Raw genomic sequence first — 16,048 nt, 5'->3', positions numbered from 1 at the left:
ACTACTTACTTATCTGTTTGTACCTTTTGTACACACATTTATCTATGACCTTTTTGACCATTTTTATCCAACCCTCCCCACCAAAAATCCATTTTCTATGAGTCTTTTTTTTTTTTTTAAGAGATTCCACATACAATGAGATTATACAGTATTTGCATTTCTGTGTGGCTTCATTTAGTATGATGTCCCTTCAGGTTCCATCAGCGTTGTTGCTGATGGCAGGATTTCCTTCTTTTTATGGCTGGATAATATTCCATTGCACACATATACTACATCTTCTTTATCCATTCATCAGTCAATGACACTTAGGCTGTTTTCGGTCTTGGCTATGTAAATAATGCCATAAACACGGGGGTGCAGATATCTCTTTTGACATAATGTTTTCACTTCCTTTGGATATAGTCTCAGAAGTGGAATTGCTAGATCATATAGTTTATTTTTAATTTTCTGAGGACCCTCCATACTATTTTCCATGGTGGCTGTACCAGTTTGCATTCCCACCAACAGCGCAAGAGGGTTCCTTTTTCTTCACATCCTCACCAACACTTCTTACCTCCTGTCATTTTGGTGACAGCCATTCTGACAGGTGTGAGGTAACAGCTCATTGTGGTTTTGATTTGCATTTCCCTGATGGTCAGTGACGCTGAGCATCTTTTCATGTACCTGTTGGCCATTGGTAGATCTTCTCTGAAAAAAACATCTATTCGGGTCCTTTGTCCTTTAATTGGTTTGTTTTGTTCTTGCTATTGAACTGTATGAGTTCTCTATATATTTTGGATATTACCTCCTTATCAGATGTATGGTTTGCAAATATTTTTCTCATTCTGTAGGTGGTCTTTCACTTAGTTCTTTTTGACTATCTATAAACACAGATTACTGAACCGCTCCTTCGTGTCTTCTATCAGGTCAGCTTACCCCTGCAGAAGTTATATAAATGTCTTACTCCCACACCACACTGTAAGCTCCTCTGATCAGCCTCTATGTTTCCTGCAGCTCCGTAACTCAAGTGGTTGGTCCGGGAACTGCTTGCTACTCGTCTGCGACAAGATAAGGCGCTATGCCACAAAGTGAATCAGCACACAGCTTCCTTCATTGACCAAGTTTTGCTACCAATGAATGTTAGCTGAATTAAACAGAAGCTTTGAGTCATGCTTGATTTAATATTCTAGCACAAACTCCTTTCTTGTTTTCAAGAAACAGTTCAGATGCTACTACTAGTTCATGGTCCATATTTGAATAGCACTAAATAGAGCATCTAATAATAAATTCTACGAATAGAATGTGGCTAGTAAATTTGCCAAGTTAAAAGAAATTTCTCCCAAACTCAAGGAACAGTTTTTCTTGGAAACTGCTTCTTTCTTTCTTTCTTTTTTAAGATTTTATTTATTTGAGAGGAAAGAGCACACAAGGGGCGGGGCGGGGGGGGGTGGTGCAGAGGGAGAGGGAGAAGCAGACTTCCCGGACTGCCAGGCTTGATCCCAGGACCCTGAAATCACGACCCGAGTCAAAGGCAGGTCTGAGCCACCCAGGCACCCCAGAAGTCGCTTATTTCTGTAACCATGATGGAAGAACTGAAAATAAGGTTTGAGGCTCTTGGTTTCTGCTACAGGTTGACAAAAGCAAAAAACAATAATAACTCAAAAATACTCACAGCCTCAGATAACCAACTAACAGACCAAATGCAAACTGCTCGTAATTATTTTCTCTCTTCCTGTTTGGTTTGCCTGCACTGAGGTTGAGGCTTCGGCCAGGCACCTGCTGCAGTGTGCAGCCACCAGCTCCTTGCCTCAACTATGGCAGCTGCAGGATGAGGCCAAGGTGGAGGGGACCAGAGGGGCATTTTGGCTTCACCAGCACCCTGCTGAAATCCTACATGTTCCTTTGCAGGCTATTTGTATTGAGTTTTATTTTTGAGTGCAAGAAATAGTTTGACTTAGCTGAGATTCTCACAAGCACCATCCCCTGCTCAGGGTGCACCAGTAGATACAGCTTTGTTTAAGGCACAATGGTCCCATTTCTGTCCTGGTTTTGTGGCTCCAGGCAAGCCAATTAACCTCTCTAAGCCCCAGTTTAACACATCAGTTAAATGGGAATAGGAATAACCCTTGTAGTGTTTGTGTGAGGGTCAAATGAGTAATTTATATGAAAGAACTCTGAAACTCAGGTGTTTAAGAAATGTTATCTGTTTAGATTAATTTCTCTCTCTACAATAATTTTGGTTTTTTAGATGTTAAAGAACAGAAGCCTTTCTGAATTTATCTGCAGCTCCAAGATGCATGCAATCCTCATAAGTGCTTTCAGGTAAGTTCAGAGAAAATAAGTTGTAATAGATTCTGGCCAGTGCGGACATTACAGGGTCTGCCACTTGTGATCCGAGCTGTGTTCCATGTTGTATGCAAAAAGTAAGACGCTCACGTTAATAAATGTTCTGTGAGGACTGCCTTACTTGTCACCAATTCACAAAGCCTGCCCAGAAAACCCTGGCTGGAAGAAACCTTGCCTCCCACAGAAAACATTTTACCTGTTAAATTCATACCATTTCAATTCAATAACTATATAGTGGGCATTCTACTTGGGGCTATGCTCAGGATACTCACATAAATAAGACATGACGTTGTCCTCTAGAAACCAGTAGTCCTGGGATGCCCAGGTGGCTCAGCAGTTGAGCGTCTGCCTTCAGTTCAGGGCATGATCCCAGGGGCCAGGGATCGAGTACCACATCGGGTTCCCCACGGGGAGCTTGCTTCTCCCTCTGCCTATGTCTCTGCCCCTCTCTCTGGGTCTCTTATGAATACATAAATAAAATCTTAAAAAAAAAAGAAACTAGTAGTCTTGTTCATGCACTGTTACCAGTTATGTAGACAAGCTGCTGCCACAAAGCGTGAAAAGTGCACTAACAGAGGTACCTGCCAGCAGGAAGGATGCCATACACCAGGAAGTCGTGAACCCTACCGAAGCAGGCCTGGGAAGCCTCACAGAGGCTGTGCCAATGAACACTCATTTCCCACCCAAAGCTACTTCTAATCCTCAACACGTTTTTGGAGGCTCTTGAAATTACTGGAATTGCAGGAATTTCCCACGTGGATGTAAGGAGACAGCACATCAAAGACATGACCACGCAAGGCTGTCTCACGTATCTGGGCACCATGAGAATACTGGAGCCCAGCGTGCGTGTGAAGGGGCAGGTGAAGGTGGGCAGGAATTGCGGAGGGAGGGCTTCAGTGGGTCTCACGTCCCATCCAGGGCTTGGCTGTTACAGCCTCATCTTCCTTGCTAGACTATAAGCTGGTTGAGGTCAGGATTCAGGGTTGCCACAACACTTCCTCAGCATCAGGTAGGATGCTCTGCACCTGGCAGGTGCTTGACAACTAAAAACGGCGAGAGCACACTCGTGCTGCCCAGAGGTGTTCCCTCCCATCTCACAGGAGTAGAAAAGCCTTAGTCTGAAATCTGTATCTGTACCAGACGTGCAGTAGGTTATAATGTAACCAGCCCTCTAAATCTACCCTTCTGCCTTTCTTTGGTATTTAACCCACTTTCCACATGACGTGGCACCACTGCCTGCACAGGAGAGCTGGGCTATTTCCGCAGGCAGGAAGGACAGTGTGCCCAGCCACAGCTCTGCTGACCTCCCTGAAGGGGACGAAACGCCGGCTCTGGTTCTAGAAAGAACTTTCCAGCCTGGGAGCTGGTGCCTCGGGCCCTACACACACTAGCATTCCAGGGTTGCTGATTTGCCTTCCGAGAGTTAGAGCCAGAGTATTCCAGAGGCAAGGCTCTGGCTTAAAAAAAAAAAAAAATCATGTTTAATTTAAAAATTAGAAACTGGAGCAGGCTGTGAGCACAGGGGTTGATTGAAACAAAATTTAAATTCCTGTCAAGCCCATTTAAACACGGGGGCCCTTCATAGACAATTAGCTGCTCCCTGTGAATGCTGAATAAACTCAGGCCTGGTCACTGCGAGAAGACAGGCGCCTACTGTGAGGCACTGGAAAAAAAATTAACTAAAATCAGGCTGTATGAAATATTTCGCCTTTCACTATATCACAGGGGTTTGAAAGTGTAAACAAGACAAAAATCGATTCCTTGGTGCCCTCAAATCAATCCCCCAAAATGGTTAGGGCATCTGTTTCTGCTAAATTTTGTTTACATCGGCAGATTTGCCCTAATTGCGGTTGTTTATCTCTCATCGTCCCTGGGGCCCTAATCTCCCGATTACTAATACTTAACACTCATTTCACATCTAAAGCTACTTCTAATCCTCAACAGGTTTTGGGGGCTCTTAAAATTATTGAAGCCACAGAGGCGGGAGACACAGCCTCTTTGTGAAAGGGACATTTTCTTATCTACTACCAGCTGGGCCCAATCATCACCAGGGATGGTGACAACAAAGGTGCTAAAAGGCTCTTCCACAATGACTGCTGCTCCACTGGGGATTCAGAGGATAAAAAAGAGCTTTGATGGAAAAATCTGAACAAGAGGCGAGAGCAGTCCAGCCAAATAAAGTTACTGTCATAATCAAATGCTGTCAATCACCATGAAAATCCAATTAAAAATGTTTCAGCACAGCCCTCTTAAGTGGAAAAATGTACCCTATTTATACAAATTTTTGTCAACTCCACACCAGTCCCACAATTAGAAAGTCCTGCTATTAATTGAATCCCTCTGCCCCCCCCCCCCCCAAGTTTAAAAAGAGACGCAGGCCATCCAGAAGCCTTCTGAGGGAGGTGAGACACACGTAGGCTATTGGTATACAATTAAGAGTTAATCAGGTTACATTTGAAAATTCCATTTTTATTTGTGTCAAGGGAACCTCTGCACGAATAAACGAATGCTACCTAGCCTCCTACTTCAGGATCAGTGACCATTTATACTGAAAGCACAGAGAAACGGTAAACCAGGATACTGGAAAGAAACTAGTCCATGCTCCGGCAAATGTCTCTCGGTAGACCAAGACCTAATGTTTAATTCTAATCTTGAAAATTAAATAGAGGACAGAAGGCCCAAATGTCTTTACTGCCTTTAGGCAGTCTCTAAATGGCCAAGCGAACCTCAAATTATCTGCAGGCAGATCCAGCCCCCCAAATAACTGCATATCTACAAAAGGGTTCACTGAAACCACAAGACTCCCGATCCCCAAAGGTCTCTCTCAAAACTGCTACAAATTAAAAAGCAAACAACCCATTAAACAAATCCAGCTGGTTTCAACTGTAAATAGGAGGCCTCTAATATTTTTCCAGCCCTTGAAATTCCTGGTTAGACTCATTAATTATTGATAAGAATTGCATCTATTTATTGGAGTGTACTCCCAGGAAAACAAGTTTGCTGCCTTCAACAGCAATTCCCAAATCACAGAGACTAGGCTTCAGATCTTTTTATATTTCCCCCAGAAATGACTAAATGTCTCTGGTTGTTTTCAACTTAATCCATTATTCCTGAGAGCTAGGGGTTGGGGTGACACGCATCTGTGATGCTGAAAAAGACTGTGGGGTCCCCCTGCCATCAGTCTAACCCAGCAAAGATGGTGCTGGCCGGGTGGTCTCCTCTAGGTCTTGGTTCTCTGGTGACCTCTTGACTTGGATTAACGGTCAAGGTGGATTCTCGTGTGGTCAGAACACACCCGAGAGCTCACAGGTGCTACGTTACCTGTGTAACGCTGTCTTGCTCTTCTCGTACTTCCAGGGTGGGATGGCCAAACCCCGGTGCCTGCTCTGGTCACAACACTGGTTGTTAAATGCTTTGAACGTTATCCCTCCTGCAAACATTGCAACATCCTAAAAATGCCTTTATTTTAGCATCAAATTATTTCACCCACATGACCTCTTGGTAACTCCAACAAAACCCTTTGATCGGACTACGCATTCTGGTGTGATCACCCTAACTTATCTTGTACGTCACAACGTCCAGAGATTACTTGTTCTTGGGTCAGTCTGAGGAAACTGAGAACAAGGGACATATCCGTTTGTCTCTCTGTTCGATGTCTAGTACAACGTTTCACTGAACTGGATGAGCGAGACTGGCGCATGCAAAGAGGAAGTGATAGCGATTTCTCTTCTTGTAATTAGATCAGAGACCTCTCCTGAATGGCAGTTGCATAGAACCAACCATGCTGGCACTGAATTCTAAGAGCATGATCCTCCTTCACGGCACTTATAATCGAGTAGGAAAAAAGGGAATTAAACTAGCTGCTCCTTGTAATCACCCGGAGAGCTTTTAAGAAACAAAACAGTACCTGCTCTCTGGCCCAAGCATCACAGATTCTTTGATCTGGGCTGGGATCCAGGGTTGGGGTTTTTTTTTTTTTTTTCCTCTTTATTTTTAACCCACTTGTCTGATTCCGATGAGTTGCCAGCATTAGGAACCTGTACTACATGGGCAAACTTGGGAATATAAGACGAATATGTAATTTTGTGTAGTTAAGTGCCATTCCAAGTTAGAGACAGTAAATTCTGGAGTGCCTCAGAGAAGGGACCAAGCACTGTGATGCAGAGGAGGATGGAGATCTCCAAGGGCGGGGAAGGGTATTCCAAACCGAGGCCGCCACCCAAATAAAAGAAACTGCCAACAGGCTGAGTGGTGTCAAATGAGGAACTAATGGACGACACACTCCCAAGACCCAGCTTCGCCCCCCGTAAATGTGGCGTAACACAGCAGAGCAGCCCCAGAGATCCACTTCACTGCCTCCAGGATAACCAAACTATTTTTGCAGTCAAGGCACCACAGCCTCATTGTGCCATGAAACGCGATGCTGGGAAGATGACAGTTGGCCCAGTAAAACGAGAAAGAAGCATTGCAGGCTGGAGTTCAAAAAACCGCAATCTTAAACAGGCAAATCATCACCATATTAAGAGATCTGACCTGACTGATGGAGGAAAAAAGTTATCCTTAACTGGGAAATTAAAACTGTTAGATCACCATGATCAAGGAGTGACAGATTTTTATCTATCTGTATCTCTCTTGCTACGTGCGTGTATATAAATACACACAAACACACACATGTTTATCTGCTCAAGTCTCATGAAAAGATTAAGCAGTCATGTCTGTGGGAAAACAAAGCTTGTTTTCTGGGGTTATAATCTCTCTGTTCTTGCTGAAGTGCTAACGTGTCATCAAAAATTCAAATTAAAGCTGTCTGATTTAGTGCGATCTCAAGCATCCAGATAGTGATTTTGCCGTTGTAATTATGTGCAATTAAAAAGCTAAAATCAACTTCTTACTAGTGGATTCCTATTTATAAGCAGACACAAACAGATGATTTTAATGGCCTTCAGAACTTGAAAATAATAATAAAAAGATCATTACATGGTTGTCAACTGGGCCTCTGTAGAGCCCCCAGGCTTCTGGGATGCTATTTGTGCTTGAAGGAAATACTTAGCTGAAGTTACAATCCCAGTCAGGGAGTCTCCCTGCAAATTCTGGGTGCCTTGGCTAATGAGCTGATCTGCACCTCCAGATGAATAACCAAAAGCAAAAATGATGTCTGCAAGAATGGGTGGCCAGACACACATATGAGTTTGGCCTAAGGGTCTGTTTTAAAACATGCTCTTTAAGACACAGGCAATAGCTAGTAGTAAACGACAACCAAATTCGTAATTGCTTATTAAATCATCATTAGTATCTTAAAAAGTTTAGATTGCAAGCAGAGTGGTCCATGAACACTATGCAAGGGGGCTGCTGAAATGTGCATTTCCTCCTATTTGTGCTTGGGATACATGTAAGGTCTGGATCAAAAGAAACCAAAACTCACTGCTGGTCCGTTTAGTAGAATGTGGTGACATAATGTTGAACTTTATCTGTGCTCCCAGAAAGAAAGAATAGATGAGAAATCTCCTTACTCTTTTGTTAGCCACAAAGGACCACCCAGCTTTCACAGAGATATGATCCATCCTTCCATCTGACTTCCTCGTTTACCTGCCTCCATAACCATGGCCCACTCCTTTTTCTTTGAGACATCCCTCCCTCATAAACATTCTCCATATTGCAACAGCCTGAATAAAATCATCCTTTTTTTTTTTTTTAATGTAGGCTCCTCACCTTGCATGGAGTCCAACATGGGCCTTGAACTCATGACCCTAAGATCAAGACCTGAGCTGAGATCAAGAGCCAGACACTCCAGCAATTGAGCCACTGAGGTGCCCCTAAAATCATCTTCTTAATTGTCCATTCTGACTATCACAGGGGTCAAAAGGTTTGGGTCTAACAATGGCGGATGAAACCATTTGGTGTAAACCCAAAAGGGGTTTTCTACCCTGGAATTGAGGTGCTGGAGAGACAAAAATCTAACGTGGTGATTTCTCCAATTTTTAAAAGGGACCTTGGAGATGCCCAGTTTATCACATCCATTGATTAACTGAGAGAACAACCAGCAAAACTATATGAAAATGTAATTACAATCAGATTTGGATACACAGAAAAGCTACCAGTGACAATTTAACAGAGAGGAGTTAAACAAGTTAACAAGTAATTAAATGTTTAAACAGATTTTTCTGGAGCAGTTTGGTGTTTATTAGCCCCCAAACAATACCACCTCTTATACATAAAGCCTTTTCTGAGAAATGAGATGCCTTTAAGTTTGCAGCTGCTGGGATTTAGATGAAGGGGAAAAAAATCTAAAAGCATTATTTTGATTATAACTGACATCCCTCCCCCAAGATCCACACCTGCTTTTTAGATTTCGACCCACGATTTACTTGCTTTCTAAGCAAAATGTCAAATTTCAATTGCAAACCGCACTCTGTGTTTCTTCTTAGTAGCCTGAATGGAAAACCAAAACCAAAACAAACAAAAACCCCCCCCCAAAAAACCAAAACCCAAACATGAGGAGATACTGAACGAGGACGCCTTGCTCTGGAATGTACCAGGAAACGCACAAAATAACAGGCATTATTAGAACCTAAGGAGAAAACCCATGTTTTTAAACAATTACTAAAGCAGTATAGTAATAGCATAAAGACAATTTCTGCGCCAGCTTGTTTCTTTGAAATTCTCTTTGCCACTGAACAGCTAGAACAGATAATAACTATTAGTAAATCAAACTCCTCTGCAATATCCAGCTGTGCCTCACGCATTTACATACAGATAGAATGGGTATATGTTTTTAATATGTATGTGATCCGTACTTTTACCACAGCCGAAGTGCATGCTACAAAGGAGGAGGAGAATGGGAATCGGATCAGCATGAGATAATAAAGTGGCCTAGATAAAGTATTAGCCAGCGATTGATCTCAAACCGGGATGCTGCTTCTTCTGACCTGATTACTTACTATGCATAGATTCCATTAAATAGAGCTTAGACATGGGAAGCTTCTGGAAATACTCTAAATGCATAGAAGGATCTACAGCACTCTGAACCTAAATTGTAACTGTAGAGGTGCCCACGGCCCGTACCCTCCTTGCCTGCATCGAGGCCCACATTCAGGACAGGCTGGGAGGTTAAGGACACCTGCCAGCTGGGGAGCAGCCCTGGCCAGTCCCACAGGGAGGGCCTTTCCCTTCCTTCCCCTTGGCCGGGCCAGCACCCTCCTGAGCTGCTGGTCTGGTCCTGGCTGCACTGCACTAACAGAATGAAAAGGCAGCCAGGGAGCTTAACAATCATTCAGGGTCACGGTCCCGTTTGAAAAACTGATGACAGCCACAGATTCCTCTCCTCAGAAAAGAATGCAAATCCCTGCATGCATATATGAAGCTGGATGGAATTTTAGGGGCTCTAACAGACTTCCTGAAGTCATGGACCTGAGATGGAGGACTGGGGGATCTCGTCCATCCCCTCCGTTTTGCACATGAGGATGCTAAGAGCTGGGAGGGGATAGGGAGCTGCTGACAAGGGAAGGGAAGTGGGGAAGCTTTCCTGCTAAAGCACAGCCTGACCTTGGCTACCAGAGAACTTCACAGGAAGACTCACTCAGCAGAAGGCACACTCGGTGGCCTCCTCGAGCAAGGGCCTACACGATAATGTTTCTCTCCGTATTCCTTCTATTCAAAAATACTTCAACACAACCATTTGAAGAGCAAAACCAGATCTGACCCTCTCCATCTCAATATGCTCCCATCTCAAGCTGTCGCTGAATTTAGAGGTCTGATTGTTATTTTTTTGTCTTTTTTTTTTTTTTAAAGATTTTATTTATTTATTCATGAGAGACACACAGAGAGAGGCAGAGACACAGGCAGAGGGAGAAGCAGGCTCCATGCAGGGGGCCCGATGTGGGACTTGATCCTGAGATTCTGGGGTCACACCCTGAGCCGAAGGCAGATGCTCAACTGCTGAGCCACCCAGGTGTCCCTTTTTGCGTCCTTCAATTGGATTGCTGACATTTTGGGAAAAGGCCTCCATCACCCTTGCTTTATCATCTTCTCCCTTCTTGCCGCATCCTCGCCATCCGTTCTGACGGGCAGCAGCTGTCCCCCACTCCACATAAGCTGCAACGTTCCCCCTGCGTTGTCTTAAGCCTGGTGAACATTGTTTGCCATCTCTACAGAGCTTCTACAGACTGAAACTTTTTTCTAAGTTGATGGGTCCTACTTCACAGAGCCGAGGCAGCACTGACCTAGGTCTTCACTGTGATTTACTAGGGTGATGTAAAAGTGGGTTAATAACGGAATCATTTTCTTAGGAGCAGAGAGTGTGTGTGAGTGAGGGGTATCAGCACGTCGGAGGGTCTTCACCGCCTGCATGGCTGGCTTTCCTTTGTTGGGTTTAACGCTGACTCTTGATTTATGCAATAGCTCTTAAAGGACAGAAGGGTTTCTCTACTTGAATGGGAGCCCACTCACGGAAAAAAAGTGTGGGTGGGTGGGTGTGTTGCTTCCATGTCAGGTCAAAGTTTTCAGACTTGGACTAGGGTTTCTTCTATAAGAAGTGGAAGTTTTAACAGATTACCCAGCTGGTGGTGAACGTGTAGCCTATCTGAATTCCACCTTTGTGGGTTTGGGACTCCACGAGAACAATGTCAATAGGATTTCTGTTCCAAAGGGCACTAGAGTTCTCACGCTGCTCTGAAAAAGTCTGGAGCCTCTTCACACTCAGGCTTTGCCCAGTCTGTTTCCTTTGTCTGGTACGTCCCCTTGAAAACTCTTTACTAAAATTCAGTCCATTCTCCAAAGGCCCTTTTCAAATGCTACCTTCTTCATGCAGCTTTTCCCATTTTCTCCCAGTGGATCCCCCAGAACTCTGCAGTTCTTTTTTTTTTTTCTCTGCAGTTCTTTTATGAGTTACTTTATCCTAGCAATTTGTATACTTGCTGTGTTCCCTGCAAGACTGTATGAATGTGGCTTGTTCTTCCTTGTATCTTGAGTCTAGCACAGGACTTTGCACATAATGGTCTACAAATATCTGCTGAATTGAATTATTTACCTGGTTCTGAGATCTCCCAAGATAATGTGGATGCTACTGATGAGAGTTCTGAGTGAGTTCTATATGTAGCTTAATGGCTACATGCCAGAAAAGTCTATCAGCTCACATGAACTCTGGGCTCCCCAAAATGTGAGTGTTAAGGGAGTTTCTTGGTCCAGCTTTAAAATACTTCTACTCAAAACAGAAAAATTGATAACTAGGGATGCCTGGGTGGCTCAGCAGTTGAAGGTCTGCCTTTGGCCCAGGGCATGATCCCCGGATCTGGGATCGAGTCCCACATCGGGCTCCTTGCAGGGAGCCTGCTTCTCCTTCAGCCTCTGTCTCTGCCTCTGTGTGTGTGTGTGTGTGTGTGTGTGTGTGTGTCTCATGAATAAATAAAATCTGTTTTAAAAAAGAGAAAAATTGGTAACTATCTTTGGAACAACCATAAAAAGTAGAATTAAATAGCCAAACACCTAGATGAGTCCTACTACTGGGATTTTAGTGGCCTCAGGAGTCTAAACTTGAGCTTTACACTTCATCTTTAAGACTTACATGGTCAAAAATTGGAAAGATGATGGTTTTTATGACTGGGGTATTCTGGATATAAGGTAACCCCACCAGATAAAAACTGCCTGCATGCCCATTGTGTGCATGGCCCACCCCTCCCTGCACTCTGGTTTACTTAGGCAGGACCCAATGTGTTCACTGAGGTCACAGCCACACCAGAGGTCCTCAGTGACGCATCTGTAACTCTCAGCATTTCCACCTGGTCCCATCTCTGATTTTCTCCCTTTGGTTTGGACAATCTCCAGGCCTCCCACAGCTGATGCGGCCCAAGCGGTACGCCCAAAAGTACTGACCATGTCAGTACCCTGCTACCTGGTGTTACCGTGTCTGGGAGATAAACTGCTCTTTTTATGAAAGGCAGACCCCCACCCACAGTGACAAATGTCCTCCACAGTTCATGCATTCCAGAGGATGCTCTCAGCTTCCAGATGGGAGCACCATCAAATAGGTTGTGGACGGAGAGGGAAAAGGAAAAATTAAAGCCATTAATATGCTGGAAAACACAAAGACTGGGATCCAAGGATGTGACTCAGGTACCCCAAGTCAGGTAAAACTCACTTTCCTTCCCTTCCCCTATTTGGTTCAATATTACAGTCAGAGGCAGGCAGCACCCAACCCTCTTGACCGCAGGAGCCTCACATTCGTTCCAAGTTTTCCGCCTCCTCACCAAGCTCTTTCTAAGCCAGGGTGCCTCACTGGTGCTGTACCTAAGGAATATGTTCATTTAAATCCAACTGGGAGCAGTACTAAAAATGTTAAATTACGTATAGGATAGTGCTTCCTGTGACTAAATTTTTCACTGTTTTTTCACTGATTTATTGATATTTATTAATTAAAAATGTGGGACAGCACACACCAGGGTGTACAGTTATAAAGAGAGATATCAAAATATGTATTGCTTGTTTCTCTCCACACACACATACACACACACACACACACACACCCTTACATACACTTCCTTCTAAGGCACTGAAAGTACTCACCCTTTAGCTTTGTCTTTATGACCTGCCACCCTGGAGTTGTGCTCCTTACCAAGAAGACATACATCCGTATGCATTTATGAGTGTACGTGAGATCTGGAGTGTTTTATTTATAAGTGGCCAACTCATCATAGCACTGAGACATGCATTTACAAACATATCTATTTTATGAAACCCTATTCCTTTGTTTTAATAGCTAAGCTATCCAGCCATAGCATAATAATGTACAAGGTAAATGGGTCTCCATCTCTAGAACCTGTTCCAAGTTTTCTCAAATGTGACTAACTGCAAGAATTTCCCAACCATCAAAGAGACGCCGTCGCTGAAAGATCAGTGTATTCTAGACATGAAAACTGCACAGTTGTGAATTGCAGAGGTTTTAGGGGTGAACTTTAACTTGAAACTACCCTGAAAACGGAGATTTGTTCCAGGGGTAACAAGAGGGAGAAAACTACCTTTCCGGAAAGCATTCATGATGTGAAAGGGAAACATAGTGTTATTTTATATTCTAGGATGAAATCTGTATCCTACTTAAGAAGTCTGGGCACTCAGGGTGTTGATTAGGATGGCAAACAACGGATGAAGACCTCTGGACTGGTATCTGTAAAATGTTCACTGTTTAAAGTGGTGAAAGGAAATCGGCCGGAATGTGCTCTGAGCAATAATCTAAAGACGGAATGGTATACACAAAACATGAGAAAGAGCAGATGATAATTATTATTTACTAATGCTCGATCCTAGCGGTCTAACAGCTTGTGCATTGTCAAATCAACAATCTGCACTAAATAAATGACCATTTGGGAATTGCTAGGGAGCGTCTCTGTTCCTCTCCCTGCTCCACTAAAAACTGTCATTTGCAATCAAAGAAAGCGGCCTTGGAGCTGAGAACACAGCACCCGCAGCCTTATAGTTGTCTCTTTCTGTGGAAAGACCAAAGATTCACATTAACTTGATCTTTTGCAGCCAATCTAATTTCATTCTACATGAATCCAAGAGGACTCCACGCCACGTTCAGACTCTCCTGCAGGACTGCGCTAAAAACTTAATATGCTGACTCGCTTTTCTGTTACCAATCCTCTGGATTCTGAGAGGCTGTAACAGCAAATGAGGACAAGGAGTAACCCAGATTAACTTGTGACCCTTGGGTGTGAGGCGAAGGAAGAGAGTTCTGCTTTAAGTTTCAAAAACGGTGGTGGGTTTTTAAAAAGTAAAAACTACTGTCTGAGGATATGAACTTCAAAAACACCTCCCCAAATGGAGTAAGTAATGCTGCCTCTCTAAAGCCTGTGGATGTTTTAAATTCCATTCTGGTACTTTTAACAGAATGTTAAGCACAGATCTATAACTAGAGAATTCTAATGTAACTAAAAAAATGTACTTACCATCAGGTCCTCAGGTGCTGGTCTTTCTTTCGGTTGTTTTCGCATGCTGTAAGAGGAAGGAAACCCCACTGTTAACCGGTATCACTTAGGAATCTGTGCTATACTTTCCACCCTTGACCGTTTCCCCTGGAATCTGAATGTTTTCAAATTCATCATATTCAATTCTTGGCCAAAGTATTAGCATATATACCCTGTCTTTTATTTGGGCCTTTAATTAATCAGATTTTGGGGGAAATCTCATGAATCAGAAACACAAAGATTTTTTCTTGTGTGTGTGTGTGGGGGGGGTAGAGTTATTCTTGCAATACAGATGAAGAATGGATTTAAATTTACCTAATTCTACTTTTGAAATAAATGTGTGTGTGGCGGGGAAGCAGCAATATGTCTCCCTGACTCAGTTCTCAATTTATTTCAAACTTAAATGTAGGGAACAACAGACTTCTTTTTTGGTAACTGGGAGAAGGTAATAAGAAAAGAAACATGACTATCAGGTCAAATAGGAAAATATCTTATTCCTTCATTATCACTCTGAATGACAAATAATACATAAAAGAGGCCAGGAATCTAGAGAATGCTACAAAGTTACAAATGGGCTGTTACATTATCTCAACTTTTATTTATTCTGGTTACAATGCAAGTCTATATGCACTAAACAGCTGTGAGGAGTTGTTTGTTTAAGCTGCTTAAAGAACCACATTCCTTACAAAATATTTCTTGTCTTACAGACAGTAAGTATCATCCACAGCTGTATCATGTACGTAGCTACATGATGAAACACTCACACGTGGGACTGACGTGACTGTGGGTAACTCTTTGGCGGCCGTATTTGTACTAAACCCAGAGTGTCTGTGGGATGAAGTCATGAAAAGAGGCTGCTTCTTCGATTACTTCAAAATCATATGGATGCTTTTTCTTTACATCAGGCAACCTCTAACAAGCAACAGGAAAACCCATCATATGATCCCCTGCATTTGCTGACAGTATTTATTTTTTTTTAAATAGAGAGACTTAATGATCATTTGGTAAATAAGAACCGTAGTTATGAACCATTAATGACATCGAGGACATTTGCCTTCCCTATAAATAACCATATGCACCTCTCAAATACTGCATCCATTAGCAAGTAATTCAAGCTGTCTCGCCAGTGGAGTTGGTAACAGTCCTAATCTGACATTCCAAAGTAGCTGTATCTCTTGGGAAAACAAGGCTATTACCCACTATCATTTCTGTTTCGGCTTGACATCTGTGGAAATTTCAACACAGGTTATCCCTCCCCCTGCCTCCATAAAACTTTTACATAGCAGCTGATTAATTTTTTGGACAGAAGGAAGGCAAAGCCTTCTCTGCTCATCCCCGTCTGCCCAGGACTGGCCCCACCCCCGAGCGGCTCTCAGGCCACACAGCGAGATGCACAGCCGTCCTGTCCCGTCACAAAGCCCACATTGCCGGTCGGGTGATGCCCAAATCAGTGCTCCAGGCGGCTTAGGAATGGCACCATTTATTTTTCAATTTCTGCATTTCAAAATAGGGCATTCCCATGATGTGCTTCTGAGTGTTTCTAGGAATTCCATGTAAAGGAAATTAAGAGAGATTAATACACATTTCTGGATAATGGCTCTATATTATTGATGAGCTCAGGACTCGGGTGTTAAACCGATATATGTGCTTTTTTTCCAACATGATATGCTTTGGAAATAAAATGTCTGCAGGGTAAAAATAGTTTTTAAAAGCTACAGAATATTATATAAGTATTTTAAATAAATAGAAACAGCGTTAATAAAATGTTC

At 43.1% G+C, this 16,048-nt stretch overlaps 1 protein-coding gene across 8 annotated transcripts in view; it reads right to left on the bottom strand.

The window, feature by feature from the left end:
- Nucleotides 1–16,048, bottom strand: part of MAP2K5 (mitogen-activated protein kinase kinase 5) — a 255,259-nt gene that overhangs the window by 23,913 nt on the left and 215,298 nt on the right. For all 8 annotated transcript variants that reach the window (XM_072809330.1, XM_072809331.1, XM_072809329.1 and 5 more), the window contains one exon: nucleotides 14,262–14,307. In XM_072809330.1, coding sequence (XP_072665431.1) covers nucleotides 14,272–14,307 — 36 coding nt within the window. In that variant the 3' untranslated portion in view covers nucleotides 14,262–14,271. The remainder of the gene's footprint in view (nucleotides 1–14,261; nucleotides 14,308–16,048) is intronic.

This window comes from Canis lupus, chromosome 32 (assembly GCF_048164855.1).
Source record: "Canis lupus baileyi chromosome 32, mCanLup2.hap1, whole genome shotgun sequence".
NCBI classification, from domain to species: domain Eukaryota; kingdom Metazoa; phylum Chordata; class Mammalia; order Carnivora; family Canidae; genus Canis; species Canis lupus.
This window is presented reverse-complemented; position numbering and strand designations above follow the sequence as displayed.